The 23887-nt window shown below is 39.2% G+C and overlaps 1 protein-coding gene across 1 annotated transcript in view; it reads right to left on the reverse strand.

Moving 5' to 3' along the window:
* Positions 1 to 6903: 6903 nt before the first annotated feature.
* The window catches only part of LRPPRC (leucine rich pentatricopeptide repeat containing), a 106937-nt gene continuing 89953 nt past the window's right edge, over positions 6904 to 23887 (reverse strand). Inside the window, exons 31-38 of the mRNA XM_025992562.2 lie at positions 22712 to 22800; positions 18753 to 18957; positions 16221 to 16360; positions 15974 to 16089; positions 13429 to 13503; positions 11212 to 11296; positions 9089 to 9231; positions 6904 to 7061 (exon numbers count right to left, since the gene is read on the reverse strand). Of these exons, the coding sequence (XP_025848347.2) occupies positions 7005 to 7061; positions 9089 to 9231; positions 11212 to 11296; positions 13429 to 13503; positions 15974 to 16089; positions 16221 to 16360; positions 18753 to 18957; positions 22712 to 22800 (910 nt within the window). The 3' untranslated portion in view covers positions 6904 to 7004. The remainder of the gene's footprint in view (positions 7062 to 9088; positions 9232 to 11211; positions 11297 to 13428; positions 13504 to 15973; positions 16090 to 16220; positions 16361 to 18752; positions 18958 to 22711; positions 22801 to 23887) is intronic.

Raw genomic sequence — 23887 nt, forward strand, 5'->3', positions numbered from 1 at the left:
TTGTCCATTCTCTTTGATCTTCGTTTTAGAACGGTCCTCAATTTTCCTTGACCTTTGTGACCTTGACACTTGAAGATTTTGCAGAAAAGCCCTCAATTTGGGTTTGGTATATTTTCATGATGGGACTCAGATCAGAAATTTGATGGGATATCACAGGGATTTCCTTTGGCAGACATGTCACAGAAGTGACACACCCTTCTCGCTGAATCCTATTGGTGAAGATTGCAGTTTGTCCTGTACTGAAGGTGTGCACTCGGCTCCCTTGACCCCAAGGCATGTCTGCTGAGCCTCTCCACAACCGAGTCCCTTCTTTGGTAATTCATAAGGATTTTGTAGATAGGTGCTTTGAAATGTACGTTACCTGTTGCTCATTAAGCTTCCATTTATTCATTTTTTAGTTTACATCAATATAAACTTGTAGTTTCCTGTTTTATTCAATGGGTATAACCCCTTAATATCATTATTAATTTTTATGTTCTAATCATCCCTGATTTGGCCCTGGGTGCCCATTCAAGTGGACCTCTGCATCTTTTGATCTGTCTCCATATTGTGTGAACACTGACAAAAAAGTGTTTCAGGCTCATCTTGTACTTTTCCACCCCCAGTCCTTAGACCCAGTGCTTAGAAAAGCAGACATTTCTTTAAAAAATCTTGGATTTTTTTAAGTGAAAAATGGTATTTAGAAACCAAGATCTGAGTGATTAGTCTGCTCATTGCTACTGGGACTTCACTACCCCCAGGCCCTCTCAGGAGATAGAGCTGAGAATGCATACATATGTACACAGGTCTGCATGTGTGTGTGTACATGTGCACATGCACACTTATAAACACCTACCTGTACCTGTGAGTTCACACGAATACATCCGATTCTCAAATTGCAGTACACCACAGAGTTGATTCTAATTTTCTTCCTTTCTGTATTTGTATCTCCCTTTTCCAATTGCAAGAAACCTGGATTCCAGTGGCCTTCATACTTTTTCATTTGGTTAATCCCCTGTATATAACCAACCTCCCATCTACACCACATTTTTTCTAGTATGTGGATACCCTTCTCACCCTGCTGGGGCTGTATCTCCTGTATCAAGCTGCCCCATAGTCTGCACAGATGCCTTCCTCATCCTATTTCAGCGCATTCTGGCTTCTCTTCCCATAACCATACTGTGGTTACCTAAAGGCTTTAGGCCTGTATGGAGAAGGGAGGAGGAAGAGGATGTTAGGCTTTTTTTTCATTAACTCCTCAGGGATTCCAACATGTAGTAGGACAGCCACTGGGGTACATCATCTGAGTTTTGGCCAGTCTCCAGGGGCTTTAATGACTCAGTAGGCTCTGGTGTGCAGGACTGTGGGGAAAGGGGGCAAAGTGCCAAGGCTGGAGAATGGGAGAAATCCAGTAGCTGCCATTTCTTTTTTTGCTGGAGCATCCTGGTTCTCCACCCTAATTGCTCACCCTGGACCCACCCCCAGAGATTCTGATTTCAGGGGTCTGTTTCTTGAAACAAGACCAAAAAACCAAACTTCCTCCAAGAGCATGCAGGTTGTCTATTTGGCCTCTCCCTGCACTGAAAGGGGGAGAGATCTGCTTGTGAGTAATTATCAAGAGCAGGGGTTGCAAACTCTTCCTGTTAAGGGTCAGGTTTTCAGGCTTTGAGGGCCACAGTGCCTTGTCTCGACTACTCAACTCTGTTGTAGTGTGAGAGCCACCACAGACAATTCTAAAGTACAGCTGGTATGGCTGTGACCCAGTGAAACATTCATTTATTAAAAAAGGCAATATGCTGGATTTGTCCCAAGGCTGTAGGCTTTATAGACCCTTAATCAGAACGTGAAGGTTTTGAAATTTGCATTTTAAACCATCTGATCTCAAATCATGTTATTGACAGGGAAATTTTAATTAAGCAGAAAGTAATTACCTGTATGGACTCAAAATATTTATTTTGTTTTTTAAAAGTAGACTCCATAGTGGAGCCCAACACAGGGCTTGATGAGCTCACAACCCTGAGATCAAGATCAGAGCTGAGACCAAGAGTTGGACACTTAACTGACTGAAGTCACCCAGGCTCCTATTTCTGATGGGATCCTTTTTTCCTGCTCTTGCTCCTATAAAAATGATTTAACACCTAATCTTGCCCTGGGTCAAGCTAGTCTCACCAGTCAGGTTCACAGAGATCTTCTACTTGTTTTCTTCTACTCGACCTCTTGTTTTGAATCCAAATTCAACAGCTAGCAGCAGGGACATTTAAATGGACACCAAATCTAAGTGCTAACCACAGACCTGGTAACCATAGGGTCTCTACTGAGACCCAAGTATTAGTCACTTAGCAGAGGTCCCTTCCTTCAGCCCAGCCACGTGCCTGGAGCACCAATCAGGCTCCAAGGGGGAGAGCAAGGAGGGACTGGGAAGCAGAGTGAGGAAGCATCTTCCTGGCTGACCTGTTCTCCTTTCAAGAATACAGCCAGTGTTCATGCCTGAAAAGCAAACACTCTTATTTTCATAATCTAAACTAGATCATTCAAATCTCCTCTGTCATTTGTTTTTGATAGGATTGGTTCTTCCTTTAAAGTGGCCAGGGAACAGAGGAATAGCCTGGTCCCTATTATCTGGTTTCTGCCTGATACCACTATGGCAGGGGAGGTGGCAGGCAGGTGGAACACCACCCATTTTCTGCTGGCAGCTGGGGAACAGCAGCACCTGTGGTAGTAGCAGCTAACAAAACAGTAATATTTTAAGCAATAGGTTGAGATTTTTTTTAATGCACACCAACTCAAAGGCTGATAATACTTCTCAGCTTTCCATTTAACAGTGCCCATGCTCATCTTTTTGTAAGCCAGAGCTATTCCTTGTTTCCCCAAACTGCTAAAAAGCTTCACTGCCCCATGATAAAAAGTGAAGCTCTTTATTTTTGTTGATCCCTCTTGCACTGAAGCTGCTTCCATCATGATTTGAAAGCCCTCCTCCTCCTCTTGGCGGTAAACTTGAACATGATTTCACGTGGGAACATAGGTTTTGAACAATTTCTTGGGCCTGGACTCCCAGTATCCTAGCTCTGAGCTACAGAATGGCATCTCTGACCTCTTAGGAATACAAGTGTGCATATGGGGAAACCGTCCAATAAATGCAACGCACACCTCTCCAAAAGAACATGGTGTGGAAAGCAGGACAGGCGCTATGTTCGTTGCTTCATTCGATGATGTACAACCAGGTGCCTACCAGTGCCTGGTTCTAACTAGTGTGTCTGCAGAGCACCAGTAGAACTCACAGTCTAGGGGAAGAAACGACAAAAGCCAAGTAAATAATGAAGAGAATTTCAGCAAATGCATGCCTGGAGCAGGGTTGGTGAAGATACTACTTTCAAGAGATCTCTGCAAACATGGATCCCAGTAGCCGGCCAATGTGCAAACAAACGTGCAGGGGCAGTAAGTATGAAGTCGGTTCAGTGTTTTTGCTCTGCCTGAACCAGATGTTTTCTTTTCTTCGTGCAAAAAAGAAAAAAGAAGTGCTTATTTTGAATTTGCAGATGCAGCCATTTCCTTTATTTGTACTAAGGCTGCATAATGTGGGCTTTGTAAAGTCCATGGGTCTGAAAGCAGGATAAATTTCTAATGGAAACAGCAAAGTGATAAATTACCATGATTGTGTACCCCCTGCAGCTATTAGCTCGACCATACTTCAGGAATGTTGCTTGCACTTTATAGAAACTCTACAAATATTGGTTTGTCGAAAGACAAATATTAAATGAAAATTGTACTCAAACACAAGAAAAAGTGTGTAGAGTACCCACTGCAGACTTGAGGAATAAATTGTACAGGGAAGAACAATTTGCAACACAAAGCTTACTTAGTAATTTACTGGAATTCACAAATTTGGCATTTATGCCAAGCACTGCATGTTTGAATAAATGGAGGAAAATCATCATACAATGTAAAGCTGTCCAGCCTGGGAACATTTGTTTTAATGTAAAACCTTGCTTTGTCTTTAAAGCAGAAATATCCTAACAATTTAGAGATTCAAATTCGAATTTTAACTGGATTTTTAACTGAATGTAAGATTTAACTGTATTGGGTTTTTTTGGGGAAGTCGGGAGTCCTGGCCATGTGCTAGATCACCGTGATTCTGATCATTGTGGGTAAAGTAAATTCTGTAAGCCCAAAGTTTCTCCTCGTGAACATGAGGTAAGAGGGGTGCCCAATGCACGGTAGTGGGTGCCCATAGCTGGCACCAAAGAGCAGATGGGACTTGACAACAGTACACTGGCGGCCTGCGGCCACGGCTATGCAAAGTCTGGAGCTACAGACCCAACATAGGGAACCAGGCCTTGGGAGTTCACAAGCTGCATGATACTTGCTCTTTTAAATGGCTCCAGGAGTCCTGGAGAGACAACTAATACACTAGGTGGGGAGAAGGGCAGAGAAGCTGCAGTAAACACGCCAGAGAAAGGGACAGCAGGTTAATAATGCAAGTGGGGCGAAGTGTGCCCGGGACCATCCTGTGTAGCGGTCCCAGACACCTGTGTAGCTGTGGAATGTTCCTTCTGACAATACAGATAAAAACCCCTTCATGTTCAGTGTCCATTTACCATATATCCACCCCTACTATTAATTCTCGCTAACCTTGTACCCTCAAATATTTACTTGTCCTTACAACAGAGAAGTTGTGATATTATTATTGGTTCTCTACACACACACTGTACACCATTTAGCAAAGAAATTCTGGCTGCGACAGACTACCAATTTTTAGTTTAAAATTTTAAGAGTAAAAAAAATTTTTAAGGCTAAATTCCTTGAAATGATAAAAGTGATTATGTAAAAATTTGATAAGATTAAAATGCAGAAGCTCACAAGTTTTTGGACTATAATTTATTCAAAGCATTTCACATTAAAATTACATTAGGTTCAAATACACGAACATACAATTACATATAAAACATTTTATACTTCCCAAGTTTACTATGACATTTAATTTTTAGAGTTAGCTGTTTGCTTAGTCTAAAATGTATTGAGTGCTATAATTGTATGTGCTCTCTATTTCTATTTGTTTCAATTTTTCTATTAGATATTTAGAAAGCATTTCTTAGCCCACCTGGTATATACAATTAAACTTTAAATATTTAAATTCAAAAGGGGAAGCCATAAGTGCTGTTTAGAAGGCTAGATGAGGGATTTGTACCTATTTCCCCTGCACTGCCTTGCATTTTACCAGTCAATATTCAAGGATGGCTTAGAGTCACTTCATGCAATAAAACTGTACCCTCAGTCTCTGGCCCAGATAATACTGGGAAGTCCAGTGTATGCCCCAAGGTTATGCCTCATCTGAGAGACCTATTTGAATGAATGTCAATAAAATGTTGCTTCACTAACTTATGGTTAGCGTAACTGCAAAACATAAGGCCTGCTGCAGCAGAATCACTAATGGCGTGAGGCTCATGGCCAGTCGGGCAATATAGGTATAGCCATAACAGGTACAGGTCCCACACCTGGGGAGCAAAGGAGAGTCCTCTAGGCTGGGCCTTGGGATCGGCCAAAGCCTCTGTACCCTTTGGTCTAACTCCACAAAACAGAGATGAAGGAAAGCACAGCCAATGCCATGATGACATTTCCTTCTTGCCTTCCCTCCATCAACCCCTCCCTTTTAATGGCATCTGTAGGCTCTAGATGAAGGACAGCTGGGTCCATAACTCAGGTGAGCAGGACAACCAGCATGAGGCCAGGTCTTCCTTCAAGGCAAGGTCTCCCCTCATGTAAGTAGTGGGAACCACTGACTTCAAGTGGATAAGGAATATACCAAATGAGGATAACCTAAAATAAAACATTTTCAACATTTTTGGTAATAGATTACCTAATCCTCAAATAGGTCACTGTTACATATTAAGAAATATTTGTAATGGCAAACTGTTTCACAACCCAGCATGAATTCTTTTATAGTAACTACTGACTGTAGATACTGATAGACATGAAAGTCTGATAACTGATAAAACTGAATATAAACCACAATGTGGGATCCCTGGGTGGCGCAGCGGTTTGGCACCTGCCTTTGGCCCAGGGTGCGATCCTGGAGACACGGGATCGAATCCCACATCGGGCTCCCAGTGCATGGAGCCTGCTTCTCTCTCTGCCTGTGTCTGCCTCTCTCTCTCTCTCTCTGTGTGACTATCATAAATAAATAAAAATTAAAAAAAAAATAAACCACAATGTCCTTCATATATAAAATCACATATTCAAAGGATGAGTATGAAGTAAGAAAGCCTGGTGTACTTGTGTTGGCAAACGTGAAACCAAGCCAAGAGGAAATGCACTGCTCTGCTCCATGATCAAAGTCATGGCTAGGGCTCAGTGTTACAGATGGCTATGAACAGAGCCTTTCAGAAGCCTCCGTGGTAGAAGGGAAAAGCATAGTGGGGAACATCTAGGCACTGGCAAAGAGCACCCTGACCAAAGGCAAGGGACAGTCTCTAAGTTTCCATTTCTCATTGGAAGATGAGTGCTAGATGTGATGACTTATAATATAACATGCCTGCTGGTGCCAAAAATCTACAAAAGTGGAAGATTATGTAGGGTTTCACACATGAAGCAAATTCCTATTATGGAGCAGGAAAGCCTTAGAAAGCTCACTATCATTTTGTCTAGCTCCAAAATTTTCAGATAGACAATATTAGCAAGCAAATCTTCAATAAAGGAATAACATTTTTATGAAAATAATGAACAAAACAGAGCAGGGAACCTGAAGAGTCACTAGGAGAAGAACCCTGAAAACTGACAGCTTCAAACATCAGAAGCCGCAAAGAAAATGCCACAGATTTATGTTGTAGGCAAAACCCCAAGAAAGTCTAGTGACTACATGCATACCTGCACACAGTATTGTCAATAAAGTGTTGAACATATACATTATGAATAAAAAAATACACAAAGTAACTTTTCAGTTTTTTATTGTCCTCTCAAATATACTTAAAAAATAACATTTTAGACATTGAGTCACAAATACACAGGAAATAAAGTACTGCCTACTTGTTTCACAAAGGGTCTTTCCTTGAATCCCTTAGCTGCTTTCTATAAAATTGGATGTTTTCCTGTTAAGGAGACAAAAAGGGAGGGAAGTTATAGGAGTAGTTATCAGTGAGAATTGATGGCACAAAACTCAAGTCATAAAAAACCAAACCAAACCCTCAAAAGTCATAACGTGCTACAAACTGATAGCAAAGACCACCGGGCCCATGGCAACCGCTATCCCCTCAAGCCTCAGCACTCCTTTCTGCTCACGGAATCACTAGCTGAAGGGCCCAAGTCCAGAGTTAAAGCTAGCACTGAGAGCCTCCACTGTGTGCACACATGTGATGTGTGTGCAGCCATTTATGCCTGACTACGGAAGGTTCAAATAAACATGAGTACTGACTTGCAGCTTAATGACACAATAAAAAAAATTCTGCATGTATGATTTCTCTCTCTTTTTAAAAAGATTTTATTTATTTGAGTCAGAGAAAGAGCAGTCGTGAGACAGCATGAGCAGGGTGAGGGGCAGAGGAAAAAGACACCCCGCTGAGCAAGGAGCCCTATGCGGGCTGATCTCAGGACTCCACGATCATGACCTGAGCTGAAATCAGCTTAATGGGCTGAGCCATCTAGGCGCCCCACATGTATGATTTCTCTTATTAAAATAGAATAAAACAATACAAAATGTCCTGGGCAACTGATTAAAAATGGGCTGAGGACCTGAAAAGACATTTTTCAAAGAAGACCTCCAGATGGTAAACAGACACATGAAAAGGGGCTCAACACCACTTATCACCACAGAAATGCAAATCAAAACCACAATGAGCACCTCATACTTGTCAGAATGTCTGCGATATGAAAGACAAGAAATAAAAAGTGCTGGTGAGGATGTGGAGAAAAGGGCACCTCATGCACTGTCGGTGGGAATGTAAAGTGGTATAGCCACCATAGAAAACAGTATGGAGGTTCCTCAAAAAACTAAAGATGGAAATATCATTTGATCCAGGAAGTGCACTACTCAATATTAATCAAAAGAAATCAAAACCAATTTGAAAAGATATGCAACCTCATGTTCACTATTCACTGATTATTTACAGTAGTCCAGCCCATGGAGATAGATAATGCAAGTAAGTGTCCATCAATGGATGGGTGGATAAGGAAAAGGTGATATATGAATATATGATACACACATATATGAGATATATATGAACATTATTCAGTCATAAAAAAGAAAAAAACTGTGCCATTTGCAACAACATGGATGGACCTTGAGAGCATTAAGCTAAATGGAATAAATCAGAAAGAAAAGATAAATAGCATATAATCTCACTTATGTGGAATCTAAAAAACAAAAACAAAAAATCAAAAAACAAACAAAAAACCCCAAGCTCATGGGTATAGATAACAGACTAGGGGTTGCCTCAGGTGGGCAGAAGGGGTGAAAGGGAGTCAAAATGTACAAATTTCCAGTTATAAAACGATCACGCCATAGGGAGGTAACATCCAGCACAGTGACTCTACTTAATACTATATTGAATATTGGAAAGTAGCTAGGAGAGTGGATCTTCAACATTCTCATTACAAGAAAAAAATTCCCAACTGTGTGGTGATGGATGTTAATGGATTTACTGTGGTGATCCTTTTGCTATATACACACATATGGAATCATTACATTACATACTTGAAACTATTATGTCAATTCTACCTAAAAAAAAAAAATCCTAGATTAAGAAATAACCAACTTGCTTGAAATGAACAAGTAATTCACAGGGAGACAATGTGCTTGGCTATTGAAATACAGGCCATTAAATCCTATTTCAAGTTGAAATGATGAGAGAATTGCCCCAAGGACATTTGATAAATCCATACCTATAGTTGAAGGTCTGAAATTGACCTTCTATTTCAAACCTCAGCCCCAGAGGGCTATGTTCTCCCACAGCCAAACCCGCAGCATGACTGCTCAGTTCCTGAAGCCTTCCTCCGAGGCTTCTTCACAGAGATCTAATCCGTATGCAATTAAGTATTCAACTTACTTTTTCTACACATTAATACAGAGCATACAGAAATCTCTAGAGGTATTTCCCCCCCTTAATTAAGAAATACTCACAGGGGGTTCGGTGAAGGGGACAGGCTCTCCAGCACTCTTCAGCAAAACTGCATAACGCTTTAGTAACAGATCATTCAATTTTATATTCCTTGCAATCAGATTTTCATATAGCACTTTAGCAGATACAGCATCCTTGTCTAAGACTGGAAAAAAGATATTATTAATCACAGATGAAGACAATCTACCTTCCTCTTTTCCCAACAACACTTAGCCACTCAGGGATTCCTGAACCCCTTTATCCCAAGGCAAAAGAATACTTAACTAGTTTCAACAAAATGCCACACTCAGAGTCCACAGGTCCCTCACTCCTCCCCACACCTCTCATTCAGCATCATTCAGGATGAAAGAGATGAGGACAAAAAGGCTATTAAAAGACCCATGACAGTTAAAGTGACCACAAACCAAAGTCCTCAGTCACAAAGTAAACACACACCACCCAACCTGCTTCTGCTTAAAACCACACTTGAAATCAAGCTAACTCAAGGACTACTGTGGTGAGGGTCGTGTAAATTATGGGGAAGTCTAGATCTACATCAAGATGAAGATCATCAGGGGGATCCCTGGGTGGCTCAGTGGTTTAGCACCTGCCTCTGGCCCAGGGCATGATCCTGGAGTCCTGGGATCAAGTCCCACATCAGGCTCCCTGCATGGAGCCTGCTTCTCCCTCTGCCAGTATCTCTGCTTCTCCCTCTGCCAGTATCTCTGCCTCTCTCTGTGTATCTCATCAATAAATAAATAAAATCGTTAAAAAAAAAAAAATGAAGATCATCAGCTAAACAACACCAAAAAGACTGGCAATACATTCTCCTATTGTAAATTAAGTATCTCCCCAAAGGGAGTGAGCATGGATGACTCATCAACTGTCAGATCTTTGCAGTTTGGGTGAAGTCAATTTCCTCTCTACAGGAAAACTGGTCCCCACAGGGACCAAAGCCCTTGTTTGCCACTGTCAAGGGCTCACCTCAAGCTCTACTATTGTCCAGGAAGCTACTCAGAAACTCTCCCATGTGGCCTGTTACTACCTTCATGGTCTCCCGGCTCCTCCCCATCCCAATTCCCAAGCGACATTACATAATTTAGTAGCAGTTTTATGCTGTTTGACACTATTTCCTGGTAGTCATTATTTAACATCTCCCAAACCCAAAACTTTGAGAAGTTTTATGATTTTTAAAAAAGATTTTATTTATTTATTTGAGAAGGAGCACAAGAAAGAGGGAACACAGGCGGGGAGTGGTGGGTTGGGAGGAGCAGATTCCGCACTGAGCAGGGAGCCTGATGGAGGGTTTGATCTTAGGATCCCAGGATCACGACCTGAGTCTAAGGCAGATGCTTAACCCATTGAGCCACCCAGGCACCATGAGAAGTTTTAGGATTACTGCCTCTATTTTGAAATATATCATGGTCCCCTTGTAAGGGTGGAAGACAGAGAACCAATTTACTAATTCTGATTGCAGTTTATTGTTCTGACAACAATGAAATCAATAAAGTAATTCTTTAATTGCCCCTTGCCTCACATGAGCAGATCAGTGGGTGGCAGATGGACAGGTGATCATAACTAGAGAGGAAATGCTTACACTTATCTTGATTACTGAGAAGACTTTAGCCTAGTTCCCTTTCATGTGTGATGAGCTGGCAATCATCTGCTTAGAAGACTGGAATTTCAACTGTGATTTAAAGTAAAATCTTGGGGCCCATTTTTTAATTAAGGGATCTGTTATTTCACAAGTATAGGCAGGTGGGGAGGGTACCAAAGGAACAAGACAAGTCACGTGATAGTCTCAAATATGTATCTATTTCATGTTGTTTTAGGTGGCCTTGGGGAGACTAGACTGCTTCCGGGTGTATTCACCCAAGGGGACTTCCAGGGCTTTCTGGAGTCTGGGATCCTATTCAACATAGCTGGGCCCAACCAAGGATGCTCAGTGAATACTCTTATGTTAGTTCTATGAATAATTACATATTTTTTCTCATAGTTTTAAAACATATAAATAATTGATTTAGCTTTAGAATATCATAGTTACCTGATATTTAGGATTACGGTCTTTGAGCTAAAGACTAACTTAGTTGACTATACAACAAATATCTAAATCACTTAAATAACAAAGTCAGATTAAACTTATTACCACAGCATTTCATGGCAGAAGTGTATACTTCTTCCTTTTCAACTAATTCAGGAATCAATTCTAACAAAGACTTCAGAGTGGATGCCTAGAAAATTAAATATAGGAAATGTTACCACAGCTTGAAAGAAGAGTGAAATAAAACACTGATATATGGACATTATATCAGAAAATCTTCACAATTACTACACAACTGTCTATTCAATTCATTACCTTTTCCCCCTTCTGTATATCTTAGTATTTATTGATTTAATAATTTACAGCCAAAACAAGCATTTTTCAAAAGTTAATGAAATTCCATTCACATGTCTATGAATAATTTTCTAACATATCATAAAGATTGCTTCTTTTGTCAACTGGTAACCTTCCCAAGAAGTTATAAAATCCCAAAGGGTACAAAGATATATTAACTGTATCTTAAGGTGCCAAGATTTTTAAATAAAATGAAGAATTTGATTAAACATTCTGAAGTTTTCCCTGCCTTGTATATAAACAGAGCCATTTCCAGATCTCAGTGGAATGTTTACTTGAGTACTTTCAGAGGTTATCTGGACAAACCTATGGGTTTAGTTCCTATAGTGAATACATACCTGCCACACCCTAGTGATAACCAAACACGTTCTGATATTGCTCGATAAATCAAGGATGGATTTCTATACCTTTATGCCATGTTCTCAGCTCACAAAAGAAACTATATCTTATTTATCCTACTGTCAAACAGCTAGACAATATAAGTGGAATTTTAAAAAATTCTAATTCACTCATTACACATTTATTCAGTCAATCTATATAACTGGATCTGAATCCTTCCAGGACTTCCTGCAATTTAGTCTCCTGAGAGGAATGTTCTGAGCAAATATATTACGGGACACTTCCTGTCTGTCTTCCATGCAAGGCAGTAGATACTTGGCATATGGGCACAGACATGTAGAGTGCCAAGTGCTTTTTGGATGTCTCATACTTTTTAATCACAAATTTAAAAAATAGTCTCTTTGAAAGGAAAAATAAAGGCAACTAAATATTTTTGAAAAGCAATTTGCTATAAATAAATATAAGACATAAAAAGTGCAATTAGGTACATTTTAAAAACAAAAACCAGTGTGTTAGTGTGGGGGAACTTAAGGAGAAGCAGACCTCTCAGACTGGAAACCTAAATGTTTTGCATAAAACAAACATTACAATTGGCCCTCAGTTTGAAACTTTATATGTGCCCCAAAAACCTAAGAATGAGGTTTGCTATGCTCAATGATAAAATCATATCTACAAAAATTTTTTGGAGATACGATTGTTTTTTTTTAATACATCTTTTTAATTTTTTTTTTATTTATGATAGTCATACAGAGAGAGAGAGAGAGAGAGGCAGAGACACAGGCAGAGGGAGAAGCAGGCTCCATGCACCGGGAGCCCGACGTGGGATTCGATCCTCGGTCTCCAGGATCGCGCCCTGGGCCAAAGGCAGGCGCCAAACCGCTGCGCCACCCAGGGATCCCGATTTTGTTTTTTTTTAACATCAAAAATAGCACTTGGTTCTGTTTACACACACACACACACACACACACACACACACACCGCTTTTTAGTGTAAATAAGGTAACTATACAACTAGAGAACATTAATTTGTGGCAAATGCTAGTTTCAAAGCCAAATGGCTCATCTACCTGATGGCTTGGACCTGAGAAATTGGCCAGAAGTAGACACCAGCATGGAGACACTCTGCAGTGAAGTATCTTTCTCCTCAAGCGCTTCCCCACTATTAAATGGACCAAATGACCTAAGCAATAGGATATTTCTCTTCCATTTCTAAGGGCAACTTTCTTACTTTCTTTTTATTTTTTTTTAAAGATATCTATCTATTTATTTAAAGTTATCTCCACCCTCAATGTGGGGCTCAAACTCACAACCCCAAGATGGGGTCCCATGCTCCACCTACTGAGCCAGCCAGACACCTGTTAAGGGTCCTTTCTTAGGGCTCCTTCCACACAACTACATGAACAGGGAATTCACTGCGTGAACTTGTTTTGCATTTCCAGTAAAACAAAGGAGCCAGAACGGACTCTCTATCAACATCTAAAAAAGTGAAGTAGAGATAAGCAAAATCTTCAGTGTCTACAGTGATTTTAGGTAAGGTACTGACCGACCCAGAGCTCTTATGTGAAACTCAGCACCCTAAATAAGGCTGGCTTCTAGCATCCCACATCTGTCAGCAAGTCAAGCACAGTACCTTTCCTGGTCTCTGAGAGTTCCTGATACAGAACACCAAGAAGATTGAAGTTTGTTCAGCAATCGCACCACATCTCTAAAAATCGAAACATCATTTGGTAAGTGAAGGTTTTTGATAAACAAGTAGACCAAGGTGAATATTTCCAATTAACAAAGTTCACAATAATATAGCAATGTATCATTACCAATGGGAAGGCCTAATCGTCAACCAATTCTTGTACGGCAAGAAAACAGAAAACAAATGCGAGCTACGCTGAGCTTTCGTGAATATGCTGCCCTTGGCGCTGCGAGTATAAAGTTTGTTTAAAAAGAAAAGGGAAAAATTAAACTAATGCTTCAACAACCGCAGAATAAGGTTTAGGACTGCAAAGAAAGAGGAAAAAAAGAAGCACTATTCCTCTCCAATTATTCTGCCAAGCATTCACAAGTGAGCTAGGGATCATAAGGTTAATTATACATTTAATAAGGTGTCAGGGAGATAACTGCTCGTTTCTTTATAAAAATTAAAATGTACAAAGCAAGTTCTCTTTAAAGTATAATTACCTACACTTATGCATACAAAAGGACTGATTTCAATCTCTCTATTTTATAAAAGGCTTTCATTGCAACAGACAGCCAGCGCTTGAGAAAGAGACAAAAGTTAAACTCAAAAAAAAAAGTTTATGTGACAGACCAGATAAATCAAGTGTCTATCCAATCTTAGATGCTATAGTGAAATCAAATATGGCAAGACAATATTTTAGTTTACACTCATCACAGATGTCATTCTTTTAAGTTTCTAAAAGCACATTGCTCTTTCAAAGCTTTAAAACATTGTCAATACTAAAACGAATAGTATAAAAAGAACTTTTGGGGACACACAGAACATTTACATTATAAACTGATGTTTTCGACATCTGTGAATAAAGTATTCTTTGCTGCAGCAAGAATAATCTTTGACTGTTTGACAAGCAGGTAAAGGATGGGTAAAGGGTTTATCATCTGAAGCCTCCATCTACTGAAGGGATGACAACAAAAAAACTGTGGTTGCTGCATCAACGCACAGCTGTCACCCAGAGCCCTAGACAGGCCGCTGTGTAAGTGCAGCTTAGAGGGCATGGGCAGCAGCCCTGCCTCCTCCCAGCTAAGGCTGCTGTCAGCACGCACTCTAGGAAGAGCCTGGACAATGTTGGCTCAGGACAGGCTGGCAGATGAAACAGCAAGTGCCACTTCATAAAGAACTATCAAAATAGTGTGTTAAAATGGAACGAAGACTCTGACATGTGTAAGTAGAGATGCACACCCCCTAGTAGGTACACTTAGAAATGTGTACACACAAAGATAAAGCCTCAGTTTATTCCTTTTAGATGGAACTTTTAACACTAAAAGCAGTAAGGTAAGACAATGAAAGAATTCCTGAAATTCCTTATCTACAAGAACTGCCCTTTCTGTTAAAAAGAGGGGGGGGGGGGGGGGGGTAATCAAATCAAACCAAACCAAAACATTCCCAATTAGCTGGAGTTTCTCCCTGTCCAGGAATAAGAAGTAAAAAAAAAAAGCCTAAGAGGCAAGTGCCAAGTTCCATCTTTTACAAAACTGTTCACACTGAGAAACTTAAGAACTCCTTTTAAAAATGGCTTGGAGTCTGTCAAACTAGATGAACTTCAAGGATCAAAACTAGAGCTCCAGCACAGGGGCACAGTTTCACCTTCCCCATCTACTGCTTAACGTGTTTTGCAGCTTGTAAAAATGGAACTGAATATAATACTATTTACTATCAGAGATTGGTCCCGGGCCTCAATTTGACACAGGGAGTCTACACAAACACAGCCGTTGGCGGGATCGCAGTGACTGTTTGACTGCCACCTGCTGGGAAGGGCTCCCCAGCGGTGCCTGTTTGTGTACATTGCCAGTGGCAGCTCCGATCACCCACCGTTCTGTCGGCATTTGGCACAGCTTTCTATTTAGTGCTGTTAAAATGGCATGAATACAGTTGTCTCCTTCCCTGAAGATTGCTAATTTAACTGAGAGCGCGGGCCACAGAGACCTGCATTTGTCATTTAATGTGTCTGTGACACGCAAGTGAATAGAAAGCAAATTCAACTCTTAATAAACCTTGAATAAGGCACTGCGAATGTTTGAGTATTCAAGTGAGAAGCTGTACTTGAAAAGCAAACATTTCCTACTTTTTGTTTGCAAACTGTGTTGCCATGGTGATGTACAGTCTTTAGAGTGTTGGAGAAATTAAAGTAGGAAATCAAAGGAATGGTTTTGCATTACCTATCTGTACAGAAACATTTGTTTTTACATCATTCAGCAAAACACATCTTCCTTCACTCCCTTTTAAGTCCTAGGGCATTTCTAGCCTGGACTGGCATCTTTAAAACCAGCAACCTCCACTTACAATCCAGCCCTTGTCATGCGACCTTGGTTCATAAAGAATTTAAATGTACTGGCAGCACCATGCTCTGTTTCCAAAACCCTACCATGCCATACCTAGGTCTAGTAATTTCTCATAGTTCTCTCAAGTCACAAGGCCCATTGTTTCAGGGGTGGTTAGTCATTACCTGTAGGAGAGCTCTGGCATCATCCACCTTGCCTGAATCCAGAAGCTGAAGGAAAAGATCAGTGACAGGTTTGTAAACTGCAAACTGATTGGCCAGTCTCTCTGCCATGATGCTTACTGAAAAAGTAACGGGTAAGAGAAACCTTTTGTTTAAACAGTGGTATAACTCACCCACCAACGACATTTGGTCCAGCCTCACTAGAGAGAAAATGTGCTTCTGTGTTCTTTAGCGAGAAAAGCTCACTTACTCTTTTCAAATGCTGGTTCCATCTGTTCCTCTATTACTTTTCTGAATAAGTATGACAAGCCAAAGTATTGGGGTTCCATGGTTTGACTCCCCGAAGTTAGCATATTTTCAATGTTTTCTACTGCAACATCTATGTTATTGCTGTAAGACAAAGTAAAATCAACTGTAAAAAAAAAAAAAGTATTTCCTGCAGGCAGTTTTAATATGAGAACTTACTTTGAGATTCACACATACAAATACTTTAGGAAAAAAAGGAAACATATCTATCACTAACCCAATAAAAACCACCATGTAAACTGGACTCAAAACCACCATGTAAACTGCCACAAATAGGTGGCAAAAGCAATCACTAGTTCATGCTACAATAACCGAAGTACGTGCTTATTGTAAAACAATGCTCAGGTGGGCGCCTGGGTGACTCAGTGGTAGAGCCTTCAGGTCATGATCCCAGGGTCCTAGGATCAGGTTCCGCACCAGGTTTCCCGAAGAAGCCTGCTTCTCCCCCTATGTCTGTGTATGTCTGTCTCTCATGAATAAATAAAATCTTAACACACACACACACACACACACAACACAGAAAACAAAAAACAATGCTCTGGAGATAAGATCAAATGACTACATATGGAAGAATCAGTGACAGTAACTTAAAATAGTTTACCTTAAATATCTAATTTGATTCTGTAGCTCGTTGGGTATAAAATGAAAAGTCTTTTAAGTGCTATAACTTTGGCTTTACGATCTAACAACTACTCCCGACTACATGGGGTGAAGATAATGCGTAATACCTCAGAATTCTTAAAGATGCTGATGATGTCTTCAAATGTCTACTTTCATGTCTATCAACCACAGCCACATCAATTTGTTTTTGTTGGATATCACACATTTGAAAAATAATCAATTTATACTAAAACTCTCAGAAAAAAAAGTGTCTTTACATTTAAAAAAACAACAAAAAACAATGACATAGCTCTGTGTAACAAGTTATGATAAAAATTATCTGCATGATTATCTTTTTGGTCAAGGTACTCCTGGATCGATACTTTACAGTTATGATATGGTACTCTGCATCCAAATAATCAATTTTATGTTGGAATTCTTACCTAAATATAAAAATTCTCTAATAAAAATGAATACCCTGGTTTTTTAAAATATATTTTTAAAAAAGATTTTATTTTATTTATTTATTCATGAGAAACATACACACAGAGAGAGAGAGAGAGGCAGAGGCACAGGCAGGGGGAGAAGCAGGCTCCATGCAAGGAGCTGGAGGTGGGACTCGATCCCGTGTCTCCAGGATCAGGCCCTGGGCTGAAGGCAGTGCTAAAGCTCTGAGCCACCCGGGCTGCCCAAATACCCTATTTTAATACCTTTTTCTTATGGGTTTTAGTGAGATAATTATTTAATAGTGAATAAAAACACATTCTCCACCTCATATAAAATGATGTTTAATATGGTAACATTTTAAAATTCATTCAGATCTTAATTTCCTTGTTCTTCTAACTTAATCACTTTTTTTCTTTTAAAGATTTATTTATTTATTCATAATAGACAGAGAGAGAGAGAGAGAGAGAGAGAGAGAGAGAGAGGCAGAGACACAGGCAGAGGGAGAAGCAGGCTCCATGCAAGGAGCCAGAGAGCCGGATGTGGAACTCGATCCCGGGACTCCAGGATCATGCTCTGAAGCCAAAGGTAGACATTCAACCGCTGAGCTACCCAAGCATCCCATCACATTTTCTTATTAAGGGAAAATTTAAAGTTCTATCTGGGGCGGGTAATAATTTTAAAAGGGAAAAGCAAAACTTCTCCTCCCAAAGAAATGGGAACAAAAAACCCCTGCAAAAACAAACTACGTTTTAATGATCACAAGGCATTAACTGTATATGAGGTTAACTACTAAAGAACACTTAGAAGTATGAAGAGTGTCAATTCCGTAATTACCCCCACGAATCTTCAACTTAAGCAATGTACTTTGCTAGCCAGGCTAATAAAAATGAAGTATTTATTTACTTCTATACAGTGGCAAGTCTCTGCAAAGAATCTAGAGATGGTGTAAGAGAATCCCCTCTAAACACCTCCCTTTTTAAGTGTGTGTTGACAGGAGAGGATGGGTAGGACAGTGGGGAAAACAGAAATGACTATCTTTATTTAACAAGCTTGCATGTCCCTCTGCTTCTGCAGTGTTCTAGTTGAGTGTCACCCTCAAGTGTTGCTGACAATGAAATGAACTCATTTTTCACATCTGTATCAGTGTTTCAACAACCAGGGCCTGGCAAGTATGAATGAAAAAAGTTACCAACCATGGAAGAAAGTTTCATGGATTTACAAATTTGGTAAATGTGGTTCTAAGGTCTCATTCAAAGCTAAAACACATTTTGTAACATATAATTATTCCCTAACAGAAAACAATCAGCAACTGGCATTAATATTTCCTCTGCAGTTGATACAGTTTCTAATAGCCTAAGAATGTTTTTAAAAAGTGGTATTTGAGATAATGCTATCAGTATCCAGTAAAGGAAAAGTTGAAAATACTCACTTCTTTATTTCTGCCAAAGCAATGTTATTGATGAAAACCATATTTGAAAGTCCAATTGAATGTTCAAGTCCATTTACCATCTTCTGAATCTCCTGTATGCTTTCTACATCACCCTTCATGGCACATGCCTGAATGAGGCGGGTCACTGCTACCCTAGAAGGTATCTGCTTCAGATCCAAGGCCATTTTTAGTGTTGTTAGGGCCTCTACAATAGAAGAGCAGGTGACAGAGTTTTTCTTTTATGAATTGTACTAATGCATTTTGAAAACCAGCTTTTAAATACGAGCACCAAATGGCTACCCACAAAAAGCCATGAATAATTTATTCCAGATTACAGAAAATATTAATACTTTATGAGAAACCTAAAACAAATAATGATTTGACTATAAAATATCAGAGAGCAGAGAATTTCTTCTTTAAATCACAGAGAAAATACAAATGTTACTGACAGAATGTGGGTTGCCTTCAGAAATAGCATTTAGTGACTAATTTCAAGGAAAATGGCATGTTCAGAAAAATAGAAATCCGAATTTTAAAAATTAAAGAGTCTCCCAAAATATTACAACTTCTACCACATTCATGCTTTCCCAGATTTTATTAGACTCACAGTTTACCTGATTATCAAAATCTTCTAATATCCCAAAGATTCTTCCTTGAAAACAATGTCTCTTTCTAGCCTAAGAGGATCGATTATGCAGCTGTGACCAAACTGGAACATTCAACTTCCACACTAACAAATTCATTTTAGATGACTGAATATTTCATAGATACTTGCTAGCATTCATTTTTCAAAGAAAATAAATATTATAAGATCCCCTTGGATAAAGCCACAGGATTTTTTTTTTTAAGTACCTGGTTATGGATAAATATGGACTATCCTTCTGATTTATGGACTCATATGCCAGTGAAGCAAAATCATCACATTAAAGATAAGGTGGTAGACTGAAGGGAAAATGTAATATTTAGCATAACAATCACACTACAGCTACCAAGAAAAACTTCCTGGCTTTTTCAAAATTAAAGCAATGTAACCTAGAAAAAAACCCTAAGACTTAGAAGGCAGCTTCCAAATGAGAACAACCTATCTTCTACAGAAGAATGGGGAAAAGCTAATAATTAAACAGTCTATTTTAAAGTGCTACAGTAAAAAACATAATGCATTGAGGGTTTATTACTGAGTAAACAATTTTTAAATACTCTAATCTACAATCTAAACCAGTGATTCTCAGATGGGGAAAAGAGAAAATAGGTAGTTTACATGGCACATTCATTAAAATTTTATAAATACATATGTATATCTAGGAAACAAAAATGTTATTTTATTTTAGTAGTACAATACGATCTGTATTTAAAAAGCTTGATAAAATTTTCTTAACTGGTAGTCATACAGAGATAATCAACTTAAAAAATATTATTTTAACTAAGTATTATCTGCTAGAGAAGAGCTTCTTACCATTGGATCAAAAGAAGAACAAAAATATGAAAATTATAGTGATGACAGTAACTAGCATAAACTGAACATTTTCTACCTTTGCCGAGCATTTACTACATGCAAACACAGCTGTACTCACAACTTCTGAGAGAAATACCAATTTTACAGGTGAGAAACTGAGATAGTTTAAATAATTTGCCCAAGGTCATATTGCTAGACACCAACCCAAGAATCCAACACCCTAGAGCCTGCATCTTTGGTTACGTGTGTAAGTGAGAGAGAGGACTGGGACAGTTTATTATTTTACGTCTATCCTAAGGGAGCATGGGAACTTAGAACCTAAATCAAATTCCGTAACAGGACTTGCTTTCTATATAGTTTAGGACCTAAGGGGCACCCAAAATGGTACCCACCCCTACTCTTCCCCTTTTCACAGTCACCTTAATTTCCTAATAATGATTATATTGCAAAGGTGCCACAAATCAGCTATTAATATTCCAGAATAGCATTTGCTTATAAAATTATATTAAGATTAAACTGGCTTTATCTTTTAGATAGGACTGAGAAAAAAGAAACCTGAAAAGGAGAAAAGGATTTTATTTTATTTTAAAATTCATTTATTCATTCATGATAGACACAGAGAGAGAGAGAGGGAGAGAGAGAGAGAGAGAGAGAGAGAGAGAGAGAGAGAGAGAGGCAGAGACACAGGCAGAGGAAGAAGCAGGCTCCATGCCGGGAGCCTGATGCGGGACTCGATCCCGGTACTGCAGCATTGCGCCCTGGGCCAAAGGCAGGTGCTAATCCACTGAGCCACCCAGGGATCCCCGGAGAAAGGGATTTTAAAAACTGGAAGCTCTAGTCAGCCACGGAGCAAGATAAGAAGACAGAGATTGTGCCAACACCATTCCCACCCTTGCCAATGATCACCGTACTCTAACAACAGGTTAGGTGATGGCAAGGCATGGGAGGTGGTATGTGGGAGTGGAGGTGGTAATGTCATGACTCCTGCTCTCAGCCAACTTACAGATGTACTGAATAGCTGAGAAGAATAGATGTGAAATCACATCATAAAGTTTCTTGTAGTTTTCACAGGGCACCAAATATATAAGTGGAAGACAGTAGTCAAGTTAAACAAATTCAGTTCACGTTCGGTTCAAAAATTAACCCCTTGAAATTAAAAAAGTGTCATATCTTTATCTCCATGTTTACAAAAAAATAAGCTTATTTATGTGGGGAGCAAGTTTAACTTTTCAATGTTTTACAATTTTTTACATAAAATATCAACTTAACAAAAAGAGGTTTTTTAAAATAAAAAACAAAATGAAAGCTTTTGAAGTTTTAGTAACAAGCCCTGTCCAAAAGGACTGTCTAGCTTTTGAAGTTTTAGTAACAAGCCCTGTCCAAAAGGACTTCCCCTGGCCCTGCCTGGGGAAGGAGTGCTGAAATACAAACTCTGCAAAGAGAGAAATCACATACATACTCAGTCCCAATCAATTAGGAGGACATCTAAAAACCAGCACATTTTAGAATTATAGGCAACATTAAAGTTGCACAATTAGCAACTTCCTCCTCAAGGATGTGAGATTATTTTATAAACATGCAAATCAAGAATAACATCATTATTACAGACCGAGGAAGAAAGGAGGTATCATAGTGAACAGTTAGAGAGCTTTTTCAATGTTGCTTAAAGATTTCCTGCGTGGGTTTTGTTGTACTGGCAACACCATGATTTTAATGGTTTGACTGTACTGACTAAAATTCATATTTAAAGCCCAAGGAGAAAAGATGCTTACCTAAATTTAAGAGAGTCATCGTTTTTTCCCCTTGGGAGTTCACTCATAAGACTTCCAGATCCACAAATACCCTCCACTAAACAAACAGCCCCCTTTCCAGTCTTCCCAAAAATCATCTCTGGAGCTTTCTGGGGTTATCTTCTGAACGTTAATTGAAAAACACTAAACTTCAAACAAACACTGTATTTTATTGCTGTTGGTATTATGAACTATTGAAAAAGTATTAGATTAAGTTTAAAAAATCAATATTATAATCATTTGGTGCACAATCTCACACATTTAACACTCAATTTAACTCATTTGCTATCTCACACACAACCAACACAATATGCAAGAAACAACTGCTGGGAATTGTTTCAGATGCTCTAAAGTATGTTAATTTCCAAAGCAAAATGACTTGTGCTGTGAATTTTAACGCACTTGAAAGCCTGTACTTTCTCTCGTTCTGGAACACAAATTTTGCATGTCTGAAGAGCTGTGATTCATCTTAAGAAAACCCATCTTGTGTTAAATGGAATGGAAACTGGACTAAGTGGTCAAATGACAAGTACATTCATATTCAAGCTGTATTATAAATGCATGTACAGTAATTTACGTCTCTCAGCTACCACAAAAGGCTCTTGATAAGCAGGTAATTTGCTAAATGGACTCCTTTATCCAAGTATTCGAAGGGCGTTACAAGAAAAATCTGCAGAGGCATTAATGTGACGTAAAGGTCAAGCATTGTGACATACCTTTCAAATAATCCCGCCTAACTTGCGTTATGATGAGGAGGCTGTTGGCAGCATCGTTCAGTGTGAAGCCCTTGATGTGGGTCTCAGCGCTAAAAGAAGCAGACATTTAGAAAGGAATTACTGACATGCTTCTGATACGATAATAAATGGTTGAGCACCAAGGTGAAATTATAAAAACTACTGTTCGTATGTTAAAAATATTGCTGCAAAATATCGACCTGGAGACAGCTTTTGTGTTATCCTGTCAATGGTTATAGAAGGATAATTTTTTTTTGCATTCTGACAGATGACAAAGTTGGAAATGAGCAACAAAAGAAACAAAGTACAAGATTTTTTTTAAACAATCGGTTCAGATTCTTGAATGCTGACATATTAGATGATAAAATAACTGTATGCCCTGCATTGTTCTGCTGTATCCTAAGCTGGATACTTTTTCCTCTTTTCTCTACATTCACCATAATTATAAAATGTAAAACTATTCTTTCGGCAACAAAAATGAACATTTATTTTCAGCACTGTATATTTTAAATATAAACGAAAGCATATTACTAACACCATATCATTTGGTTGATTAATTTTCAAATTTCTGTCATCTAGATACATACAGTTTTTAAAGGTGAGCGTACTGCAGAACTAAAACCATTGTTACATTAAAATTAAAAATTTCACACAACCACCTTGTCCCAGCCTTTAGATTTGAAACAAAATCTCCCAACTTTTTAAAGCTCAAGAGCAAAAATCGCTTTACTTCTGACTAAACCCTATGTGATTAAAAACCAACCCTCGGCTGAGATGATTTCTGTTTGCTACACTGTTTGCACATCTCCTATGATGAAATTTCGGCATCCTTAATGCCCCCAGGGTTCATCTCCCGATTAGGAAATCTCCACAGGTCACAAGGAGCAAAAGCAATTGCCACCATTTGCCTTATCAAGCTCAGTGATGATCTTGCTGCCAACAATCTCGGCCTGCCGACATGAACATCTAAGCCGAGCAGATTGAGAGAAAAGCAGGGTCACTGCTAAATTATTCTCGTCAATCCCAAGAAAATCCTCCAAAAACACTGTGACGTGCCCATCCTCTCAGTCAGTCACTTCCAGCCACGGAGATTCACCCCTGCAGTCCCCGACCACAGGATTTTCTTATCCCCCCAACCAATCCTCTTAATCCCACCAA

The sequence above is a fragment of the Vulpes vulpes genome, chromosome 16 (genome assembly GCF_048418805.1).
Source record: "Vulpes vulpes isolate BD-2025 chromosome 16, VulVul3, whole genome shotgun sequence".
Lineage (NCBI taxonomy): Eukaryota > Metazoa > Chordata > Mammalia > Carnivora > Canidae > Vulpes > Vulpes vulpes.